This window comes from Mastigoproctus giganteus, chromosome 13 (assembly GCF_048544385.1).
Source record: "Mastigoproctus giganteus isolate SK-2022 chromosome 13, ASM4854438v1, whole genome shotgun sequence".
In the NCBI taxonomy this organism is placed as follows: Eukaryota; Metazoa; Arthropoda; class Arachnida; order Uropygi; family Thelyphonidae; genus Mastigoproctus; species Mastigoproctus giganteus.
Genome location: NC_143587.1, coordinates 115,063,909 through 115,076,307, shown reverse-complemented (window position 1 = coordinate 115,076,307; position 12,399 = coordinate 115,063,909). Strand labels below are relative to the sequence as shown.

The 12,399-nt window shown below is 37.4% G+C and overlaps 1 protein-coding gene across 1 annotated transcript in view; it reads right to left on the bottom strand.

Moving 5' to 3' along the window:
• Positions 1–12,399, bottom strand: part of LOC150076378 (uncharacterized) — a 458,875-nt gene that overhangs the window by 311,112 nt on the left and 135,364 nt on the right. Inside the window, exon 6 of the mRNA XM_090387340.1 lies at positions 8,166–8,233. Coding sequence (XP_090243466.1) covers positions 8,166–8,233 — 68 coding nt within the window. The remainder of the gene's footprint in view (positions 1–8,165; positions 8,234–12,399) is intronic.

Genomic DNA, 12,399 nt, shown 5'->3' with positions numbered 1-12,399 from the left:
CTCCCTTGTCTAAATTCTGCTGCCCACTTCTTAACTATGCAGACGGAAGGAGCATCCTCTCCTAATGTTGTCAACATACAATTATGAAATGCCTTTGGTGTTAGTTCCTTTTTTCCCAAATATTGGATGACCGCACAGTGACCAACTTTGTCATCTTCCCTCATTCACACAACTTTGTTGACTTCGGAACCTGTAATTAAAAAGAAGACAATTGAAACTGCATTAAATTTGGTGGGTTACTATTTGAAGTGTTACACATTAAGTACAGAAATTTTTAACACTGTACCACTATCCTTTTATACTTAAGGCCACAAATTTTTCAAGTGCCCCTCGTTTTTAAATGGTTTCAGTGATCTCTAAGTGGCAAGCAACAAATGAAGAGAATACACAGCTTGAAAATCCTATTTTGATTCAATGCTACAAATTAATTTCAATAGCAAAATTTTCAATAGTGAAATTTCATCAGATTTTAATTATACCTTGGTCATATGGCTGCAATAATTATTTTTCCTGCCTAATGCTACTAGCATTAGGCGGAAAAAAGATCAAAGTGATAGATTTCGGGTTTTACACTTTCAGATGGATAAAATTGTTGTCAATAATTAAAGTAACTCTGCACTTCAAACCAGCTGAATTACAACTTACCATCATGGTAATAAGTTTGTTTGACTTTTTTCTCCACCAGATTATTGATCATCTTTAAATGCTATTTTAACCACAAAGGAGCAATAAAATAATTATTTCATCTGCATTGAAAATATCTTTGACTTTAGATGTTGCGTGAGTGGCAATGTGCATAGGTAGTGTAAAACATGTCAAAAGAAAATTAAGCACTTCAGTCTAGGTTAGAATGTCTGTTTATTTTCTGTTTGAAATTATGTATAGATGAGAGTGCAAATAATATAAGTCCACAAAGAGCAGTGTCCATTGATAACAATTCTCTACCTTTTTCAGCTTAATCAATCCTTCATCCATAGTAGCAACTTGTCCTTAATGCCATACTGCTCCAATTTGCACAGCAATCTCATGTGCAACAGTATTAATAATGTTTCCTATACTTAGACTTGATTTCTGCTTTTATAACAAATCTAGAAACTTGAAGTAGGATTTCCCCTATTGAGGGATCAATAGGATCCATGATATCATTAATGGTTATCCTATGGTGGTCCAGTGTTTTTTTAATATATTGCATGCCACTTATTTTGATTACAGATAATTTTATCATTTGTATAATGTAGTAGTAGTAGTGGCATGTGATGCAAGAAAGCAAATGTATGAGCTTATGCAGCATCAGCCAAAAAAAAAAAAAAAAAAATCACACCATTCCCTCCAAATGCCTGTCCAGTTCCTCCTTAAATTTATTCAACCTATCAACTTCCACAACTACAGATGGAAATTTGTCCCAGCAATTAACCACCCACTGGCTAAAGGCAAATTTCCACACATCTATTCTACATCTGTCCTTTCGTAATTTGAATTTATGCCCCCTTACGTTCGTAATCTGAACAAGTGAAGGATCCCATCAGAATTCAGCGTGCTGAACCCATTCAAGGCCTTATACACCTCAATCAGATCACCGCGCAGGTGCCTAGTCTCCAGCCACTGCAATTTGCAGAACTTAAGCCTCTCTTGATAAGAGAATCCCTTCATTCCCCTCACCAATCTTGTTGCCCTTCTCTGTATACGCTCAAGTAAATCTACATCCTTCCTAAAATGAGGCCTCCAGACCTGTACGCAGTACTCAAGGCGTGGCCTGACCATTACCTTATACAGAGGGATAATCGCCTCCTTTTCCCTGCTAGCAAAATTCCTATATATCATTGACAAAACCCCATGACCTGCCCTGGCAGCCTGTCTGCATTGCTCAGAAAACTTCATATCTGACTGCACAATTACTCCCAGGTCTTTTTCCTTTTCTACCACATTAAGTGTAGTACCACACAGTTGGTACGTTTCTCTGGGGTTACTTCTACCCATATGCAGTACTTTGCATTTGTCAAGGTTAAACTTCAGTTGCCACTTCTTAGCCCATCTGCCCAAATTATCTAGATCCTGTTGCAGTAGCACACTGCCATTAACAACCCTGCCAACCTTTGTATCATCTGCAAACTTCGACATTAAGCCTGATACCTTCATCAATATCATTGATAAATATACAAAACAACAGTGGACCTAACACCGAACCCTGTGGGACTCCACTAATAACATTAGTCCAAGAAGAGCAGCACCCATTGATTACCACCCTCTGTCTTCTCACACTTAACCATCCTTTTATCCATTGTAGCAACTTACCCTTAATACCATTCTGCTCCAATATGTACAATAGTCTTCCATGCGCAACAGTGTCAAAAGCTTTCCTGAAATCCAAATATATGATATCAAAATTATTTTTTGCATTCAGTTCCTTTGTAACCACATCATAATATCCTATCAAATTTGTCAGACAAGACTTTCCCTTAACAAACCCATGCTGTGTCTGAATTATTGCTGCAGTCCTGTCTAGATGATCCTGCAATGCATCTTTAACCAGCGACTCCATTATTTTACCCGGAACAGAAGTTAAACTTTTATCACTTTTATGAAGTGTCAGACGTACATGAATACATAGAAAAAATGACATTTACTGTATTAGTGGTTTGGTTTTTGTTATTGCTTTTTTTGACATTGCTGTTTAGGCATGTGCAGTGGAAGTGATTACAAAACATCACAATCTGTTCCTGAACTCTGCCAGGTTGTGTGTCCATTCAATGCCTTTTTTTTGTACATTCACAAGGTTGTCTGTCATTACCCTGTGAATGAAAATACAGTGGACCCCAGGTTTACGATATTAATTAATTCCAGAGACACCACTGTATCATGTTTTTTGATAATTCGTTCCAAGTCCTCGGAAGTTGAAATTTTTGCTATATAACTAAGCTAATTATCTCTGTAAAAGGTGATTTTTATAATAGAAATTGCATTAGTTTTATATAGAATACTGAATACCATATTTTCCATGTATACCATACACCTTTTGTCTAAAAATAACTCACCCTAAAATTGTGGTGCATCTTATACACTGGAATAAACAGTAAAGCATGATACAAATTAAAAAAAAAAAAAAAAGAAAAAAGATAAAAAATCCTGATAGTGCCACACATTTTTACTTATTCTCCCCCCCCCCTAAAATGCTTAAAATGATAACTGATAATTATAAACATTAAAAAAACAAAAATCATAATTTTCATTTCATTTACATTGGAAAAGCTGTGTCAACTGTGGTGTGGTGATGGAGCTGGAAGAGAATTTTTTACCATCAAGATATCAGGATTTGGTGTTCTTTCCGATCGTTGCTTCTTGCTACTTATGGTATAAAAACTGTCCAAAGTGGTTTGCTTTTGGCGCTTTCTCTGAAGGTTCTTGAAATAACTTAACACCTGATCTTCAAATTTGCAGGTAATCAATTCAGAGGTTTCAATATCTGGGTTTTGTCCTCTTCACAATATCTCGTGCAGCAAACATGTCAATTTCTTGAGTTGTTGCTACACAGTCATTCTCCTCATGTTCCTCGTCTCCACTGTTGTGCTTGTCCATCTGCTCTAATTTCTGGAGCTCCTCTGTTGTCAACTCCCTTCCATGGAACGCAATTAACTCCTCCACATCCTCTGCATCACTCTCTAGAGCCAAGAACTCACCAAGAGTGATAATTTCCTGCTCTAGAACACCTTCAGCTTCAAATCCTCCAGTTTTGAAAATGTACCAGAAAATATATTTTCTGGCACATTTTTTTCACACTGAAGGCCTCGATGCTAAGTTTCAAATGCTGCCAGCATTTCCTGTTTGGAAAGTTTAATATTGGCCTGATTGCTTTCATTGCCCTCATTCATCCATCTCTTTGATATTGTCACTAGTTCTTTGAATACTCTCCAAAATTTGGAGTTACTCGGACATTCAGTTACTATGACATCATTATCAACTGCTAGAGATTCTCAGAGAACAATTTCTCCACTGATCAAACCTCTCACTTGAAGTTCATCCCAAGATTGCTATGTCTTGTAGTAGTTCATCCCTCTCATCACTGTTAATTGGTGTTTTAGCAAAACCTGCTTTTGCAAAACAATTCTTAATCGTTGCTTCCATCACATCTTGACTCCACATTTTTGCCAACTCTGATATGTACATCTGCAAATCTATAACAGAATCTATATGTTGGTTGTTTTTATTCTCAGTATAATTTTTTTCAGTATGAGCCATTGGTAATGCATTTTCAAATTCTTGATAATGCCTTGGTTCATTGGCTGCAGTTTAGACGAGATATTCGGAGGGAAGAAAACAAGCTTCACACTTGTAAGTTTCGAAATTACAGAGTGAAGGTGGGCAGGGCAGTTGTTGACAATCAATGCGATTTTCCTGTTTTCTTTTGTCATCTTTCTATTAAAATTTAAAATCCACTGTTCAAAAATTTCACTTGTCATCCAAGCTTTTTTGTTGCAGTACAACTGTAACGACTTTACTCCTTTGAAACATTGGGCTGTTTACTTTTGCCTATTACCAAAAGCTTCAGTGTTTCATTACCGGCCATATTTGCACCAACCAAGACTGTAATTCTTTCCTTACTATTTTTACCATCTACATATTTGTCACCTTTAAACATCAGTGTCCTGTTCGGCAAAAATTTAAAAAACAGACTTGTTTCATCAATGTTGAATATGTCTTTGGGCTCATAGTCTTCCATAATTTTTTTTCAAAATTGTTTCTTTCCAAAGGTACAGTCTTCTTCAATTACAACCCCGCTTTCACCAGAAATAACTTTTTCGAGTAAGCCATGGCACTTTTTAAATTTGTCCACCCATCCAGAACTGGCTTGGAAAGTTTTATGCGCCAGAAAAGATGCGTACTCCGTAGCCTTTTCTTTTATTAATGGCCAAAATATCGGCATGTTTTGATCTCGAATCAACTTCACCCACTTAAAAACTGCTTCATCTATATCTTCATACAGACATAATTATAATTTCGCTTGCTTCCGACTGGGTCCCGTTTCCTCAAATAGTTTGAGAATCGAAACAGTTTTTCAGAATGGTTGGCACCCTACAGGGATACCGAATTTTAAAGCGACTTCTTTTTTTTTTTTTTATGCCCCAATCTACACTATTAAGCACTTTCACTTTTTCTACAACACTGAAAGATTTTCTCTTAGACATTGTAAGGTTACTTGCACAGCAGCTTAAACAAAACTGATTTACAGACAACTTGTACCTACCATACAGAGACAGGTGAGTATGGATAACTCATTTCTGCGAAACAATAGATGAATTTCCAGGATAAAGGAAAATCACTCTGTCCTAATTCTTTAACAGGCTGCTTGCAATAGAAAACAGGTTGACCAGAACCAATGTCCATGTCGGGAATATTCCTTAATCTTTGCCAATGGCTGTGGACATGTAGATAGCAGTTGCCCAGCACGACTTCTCAGTACAGTAAATGCTTTATGGGCAACACTAAATTTTGGAATGCTCTTAAGAATTAAACCCTTTAGCTATTAAAGGTAAAGTGATTAATTCTTAATCCTTTTAGCACTTAATTCGTGCTTTCTACGGCGTCAGCTCTATTGCCTAAAGGCCAAAGGTGCAAACAATGTGTACCCAGGTCTCTCGAAACCAGTTTGTTATTCATGTGTTGTTGTTGTTGTTGTTGCGGACCCAACAATTTCCCCCATTAGCCATAAGTTCATTATATGGAAACTATTTTCTGTTTTGATTTCAAGGGGAAATCAAAAACATTCGCCACATAGAAAAATTCACTATGTGGAAGTTGTTAAAGAGAGGTCCAACTGTATGTATATATAAAAGACCCAATGACCATAAATAAAGAAATAATTGTAGAAGTTTAGGTAACTGATGCGACTAGTGGTGAGTAGGTAGTAAAATAAAACCGTAAGTTGAAATCATGGAATAAGACTGGAAATAGAAGTCAAATAATAAGTCAATTCGTACCCGCAAAAATAAAGTTAAAAACAAAATATATAAATTAATATACTAAAAGTACTTATGTTGCAAATTCGATAATTTTAATGGTCAGCCATGATCCTTTCACAAAATATGGAGAAGGTAGTCCTTATTGGGACTACTTTGTCCATATTTTGTGAAAGTTATATTGCTTTACACCCTAATTGATCTCACTCAGTTTTTATTCTTAAATTTGCTTTTTTCCACAGGTATGGACAAGTTTGTTTGTTATTTGGTTTTTAGAAGCATTAGCAACTAAGGCCATATTGCTCCGGGATATGCGGTGGTCATTCCCTGACCTTTCCACATTCTCCGTATTTGGTGATCACGGGCTTGAACCCCGGTCTAATCAAGAAGCATGTGTTACGCACTGCTGCTCCTGCCCACCTGGCTGTGGAGGCGTCACGCCAACACCGGGAGTCATAACTTTCAAAAATCGCTGGTTAAATTCAAAATAAGAAGCTAACGAACGCTACTAAACCTATTTAATTCATTAATTAACAGTGCATTGTGTACAACACAATGCACTATGTTAATTAATGAAGAATACAGTAAATATTTAAAAATACTTATCTCTTTACAGGAGCCAAAAATCCAACAACTTTTTTTACCAACTGTGTGGCACTACACTCAGGGTAGTGGAAAATGAAAAAGACCTGGGGGTAATTGTGCAGTCAGATGTGAAGTTCTCTAAGCAATGCAGACAGGCTGCAAGGACAGCTTATGGGGATTTATCAATGATATACAGGAAAATTTCTAGCAGGAATAAGGTAGTGATTATCCCATTGTATAAGGCAACGGCCAGGCCACATCTTGAGTACTGCATACGGTTCTGGAAGCCTCATTTTAGGAAGGATGTGGAGCTGCTGGAACTAGCAGAGATAAAGCAATGAAATTGGTGAGCGGAACAAAGGGGTACTCTTATCAAGAAAGGCTTCATTCTGCAGAGTACAGCATCTGGAGCCTAGGCAACTGCAAGGTGATCTGATTTGAGATGTTTAAGACTTTGAATAGATTGAGCAAACTTGATGCTGATGGTATTCTTCCTCTTGCTCAGACCACACACGAGGGGGAAAAATTCCAACTGAGGAAGGACAATTGCCGAATAGATGTAAGTCTGCAGTTAGCCTGTGGATGGTTGATTGCTGGAACAAACTGCCATTTGTTGTTGTGGAAATTCACTTTAAATAAATTCAAGGACTGTTCCTGTGGCCAGTAGATTCTTAGATTTCAGTCTTTATCCAAAATGCTCTACAGAATCTCTGATTAGATTTAAATCATTCGTCACATTGTTGAATTCACTTTGAGTAAACAGCTGTAGTCCAGAGTCATGAATTTCATTATCTTTTAGATCACAATTGTCTGATTTGGGATCTCATGGTATATGTTCAAGGACAACAGTTTGAGGTGGTGTTGGTAGTATTGGCCTTATGGTTGAAATAATGTTGTTAAGGTACACAATGCTCTGCTTGTGTTTTGTATTATAATCTGTCACATTTATAGCACAAAAGTAAGTTATTAATATGATTCTGAGGTTTCCTCCATATCAGGGAATGGTAAATGTCATGACTTTCTTTTTTTATACATTTCTACAATTGCAAGCCCTGAACAAATGTACGGCACACTTTATTAGGGGGGGGGGAGCTTTTATACTGGAAATCTAATTTAATTCCAAATATATGGTATATACATTTTTCACAAATTATGTTATATCCCTGCTTTGTTTCGCCACAACATAGTTACCATAAATGTAACTAAACATATTTTGATTGTTTACACAATCACGACTTGTCACAACCAGAGACAGAGAATATGAAAATCACATTAGAAGCAGATATTAGTTAGAATGATTGCAGCACAAAACAACTAAATGCAGAAGAAACACTTTCAGGTTTATACAGCTATCTGACTTGCAGGTCTCAATATGTATAAACTCATCTGGGCATATCAGCGATGAAGTACTGTGTATACATGGAATATGTATAGGAAAACAATGCTCGCTGTTTGTAAAAAAAAGGTGTGTGTGTGATAGGTAAAAACAGTTTGGTTTTTAGAATTGGCATCCAGAAACTGTGAATTTATCCAGTGATTCTTCTCTGAACTGCAAAAGTACGAATATTTTTGAACAAATACAAAGATTTTTAAATAAATTCATAATTTCAAAGAAACACTAAACCTCACCTTGGCTTCTATGATAACCACCAAAAATTTGATTTATAATCGTTGTTTCTTTGCTGGCAGGATCCAACCTTAAAAGACATTAGATATGGTCAGGTATATAACAAATATGCACAATGAAATTATATTTAAGTATAGCTGAATTTTAAAACTTCAGTATATAACAACAAATAAACAAAAAAAAAATTTATTTTGAAAAATTATCATACTGAACTTGAAGGAATTGAGTGTGAGTCGCTGGCACATTCCTGTTTGCACTGGAAGGCAACACACCTTGCTTTTTTTTTTTCTTTTTTTTTTTTTAACTAAAGAAGGAAATTCCAAAGGTAATTCATAAATGAGTTTCACATTTGTGTCCTTCACATTTTGTAGTAGGAAAACAAACTGAAAACAAAATTATTTAGTAATCATTCCTCATTTAATTGACCTATAGACACAAACCTGGCCCCTCTCCTTCCACAGCGAAATCTGTGCTGTTGGTTCTGCATGAAAGAATGGAACAAGCCAAAATAGAAAAATGTGATAATTAGGCTCTTGATAATTTTGGACAAAAATCTAGCACAATGTGGCTTAACAATTGCTGTATACAATGGCAAAATCACCGCCATGTCCCTGCTGGCAAAATTCCCATCTATCATTGACAGAACTCTATAAGCTGACCTAGCAGCCACTCTGTACTACTCAGAAAACATCGTCACACTGTACAATTATCCCGGGAATGCACTGTGATCGCGGAGTTGAACGGATGCATCTGCAAGAAGCTCCACTTGATGTAAAAGGCAGATAGTAACCGATGGCGGCAGAGAGGATTTCTTGGATTCTACATGCTGTGTACAGATGAAAACAACTAATATTATTCATACAAGCTTGTTAGTTATAGTTGTTTTTAACTATTGTTGGCTTTTTGAATGCGTTTATGCACAGTACGATTGTTACAGCGTTAGCGATCCTACTATTGCCGATTTCGATACTGCAACACCTCAAAATTCCAAAAATTGGGATAAATTTGTCAATCAAATTAGCTGGATACATGTTATTTGTGAGGGGAAATGTAAATTTCACTTAGATTAAACATATTCTTGCGTATAAGAGTACCTTTCTTTGTGTGACTGTTTTCCAGCCAAAACTGGAAAATGTTGCATCTTGGGTTTTAATAGGCCCACAACGATAAAATATACCTTAAATTACTCCCCTGGATATAAGAAACGTTATAATAACAGCAGAATGACTGGCAAAGACCAAAACTCACGGGAAAAAACTGAAAAATCAAAAAATATCGATCGCGATCCTAACTTGAAGGACCTGCCTGATTGTGGGATAGAGGCACTAAACAATGAAGAAATCACCCACGAAAACTTAGAATCATGCCACCTTAGTGTAAAACAGGCTAGAAAAGGCAAAAACCAGGTAGAAAATACAGATCAAAAGGAGAATGGTAAAATAGAACCGCAGGTAACAAAAACAGAGGAGAGGAAATTTCGGCTTATAAATCAAATAGAGGATTCCCATAAGACAAATTAAAGAAATGAAACTGTTCCTAGACGAGTTTCTTTATAAACAGACAAATAGGATTACATCTGCAACAAGATTGCAGATAGTGAACTGCTGGTCTGTTTTGGAACATAGAGTGGTTGAACTTAATACAGAAAACAAAGTATTGAAAGCAAAAGTAGAAACGGTGACTGAAGAGAAGAATGATTATAAAGAAATAAATACTTTGACTTACGCCCAAGTAGCAAGGACCACCAAACAAACTAAACAAACCAACAATAAGACTAAAAGCTAAGCCTGACTCTACATACAAATCCAGTGAGGCAGTCAGAGATATTGTCATGACAAAATTAAAACCTCATTTGAAAGAAATAAAAGTGAATAACATGAGAAAAATAAAAGATAACGGAGTTTTAATTGAAGTAACAAATAAGGAGAATGTTAAAAAGAATGAAACCAACCCAGAGGTAGTAAAACTGGGACTGCAAACAGAAAAGCCAAGGGGCAGCAACCCCAACATTATTATATTTGACATCCCTGAGACAACTCTGGAAAGAGATCTTATGTTGGATTTCTACAACAAAAACTTTATCAATATAATGGAACTGGATGAGTTTGACAAAGAATTTCTTCTAAAAAGAGGGACAAAAAACAAAAGAAATGGGCAATTCAATGTCATTGTGGAAGTGTCACCCAGAATTTGGAAAAACCTACAAGGACAGCAAAGAGTCTACACTGGCTGGACCAGCCATTAATTCAGGGAATTATTTCCTGTACAGCAGTGCTTGAACTGTCATAAATATGGCCATACTGCCAGAGACTGCAGTCAGAATTCCCCTGTCTGTGGCCACTGTGTAGTCACTGGCCACGATTACAAGAACTGCCAAAATAAAAATCGGCAGCCAAAATGTGCTACCTGTAAAGCAGCACAGCTGACTGACTATGCACATAGTATCAGGGATGATAAATGCCCCTGTTATAAAAAAATGGTAAAAAAAAAAATAAAATTTATACAATCTAGGACCAACTATGGGCCAGACTGAAAACATATATGTAACTAGGGCTCTAAATCTTGTCCAACTGAATACTCAAAGAGCAAGAGCCATTATAGATCAGATCAAACTCAAATTGGAAGAAAATAATATAGATATCTTGGTACTCCAACAGTAAGTTGAGGTACGAGCGCAGTGCAGAAAGTAAGAGTCGAATAAATGAGATGAGATCTAGAAGAATGAATAAAAGTGCAAGCGTGTGAGGAAAAAAAAAAACACAAACCACAAATGCTACAGTTAAGCACACACTAACTCGTTTTAATTAGTATTTAAATTTACACTACACATCATTGCATCCCCTCCTGGTGCGTGAGAAAAAGATGAATGAGTTGAGTGGGGGGGGGGAAGAATGCAAGTAGAGTGAGAATGCAGATTATGAATGAAATAAATGTGTGTCTCCCCCACCCCCTCACCTGTTGGGTTCCCCACTGCCAACTAACAGTGGGCGGCTTGACCTTCATACCGGATTCGACACTGCTCGGACATGACACTGACGAAGACATTCTGTGGCTTTGCTGCCAACATGCCATTGGCGATCTGAACTGGGTACTCTAATCTGGTTCCCTTTAAAACCTCATCCCCAGGCAGTGGGGGGAGGCAGATCTCTGTCTCCTCTCCTCCCTGGCTACCCCCATACTTTGACTGGTGGGGGCTCGTCTCCACTGACCTCTTTGGGGGATGCCTACTCTATCATCCCTATTCTTCTATCTGTTCCCTCCCTCTCTCACTAAATCGACCAAGGTACACCCCTTAACAATGCCGCTAAATTCTAATCAACGTCTAAATTCCACCGATTTCATCTAAATCTCTAAGACAACAAACACTATTAGCTTTTATCTAGCATATAGCCTCACGTCTAAATTTAATAACATCAAAATTTTGCCTGACCTATAACACATCTCTTTAGCGTTCAACCCCAACCAGCGATTTCCTAACAGCAATCCCAATAAGCACTAATGTCAAATGCAGTTTTTTTTTTAGGTCCTAGCTACTGAAATCCCAGGAAACTAGGTGGCAGGACCTGCCAGAGCAGCAATTTGTTGTGATACTGGATACACCCGGCTAGCCTCCGTGTGGTAGGGTATGGGCAACGTCAGGCTCCACTTGGGGCCTGGCGGCCAATAAGCCGGTCAAACAATGGGCACAACATATGACACTGCACAAACACGGCCCACACACTTTCAAGTCTCTGGCTTGACAGTGTACTGTCCTCGATACAGCGAAACACACGCGGAGTTGGGAGAAATCCCAGGTGCCGTTTGACACGAACATACCTTACACCTTACCTGTACAATTATCCCCAGTTCTCTTTTGTTCTCCACCACCTTGAGTGTGGTACCATACAATCAGTGTGGTACTATGAGATTATCGCTGCCCATATCCAGTACCTCGCAATTATCAATGTTAAACCTCATTTGCCACTTCTTGGCCCATCTGCCTAATTTTTCTAGGTCTTGTTGCAGTTACTTCCTTCAAGTAGCATTCATACAATAGGAACTAATTCATCAGAGATGATGTTCTGCATTGCAGTGCAATGCAGAATTCTTGACACTGAAGCACTTTGAAATTCCCTTAAAGTGTGCTTATCTACATCAGTTTCCTTCCTTAGTGAATGTGATAATACAGCAATATCACTTGTTATTAGCAAATATATTCTGGTCCATTGACTGATTGCTTTAAATTGCAGGGAAGAA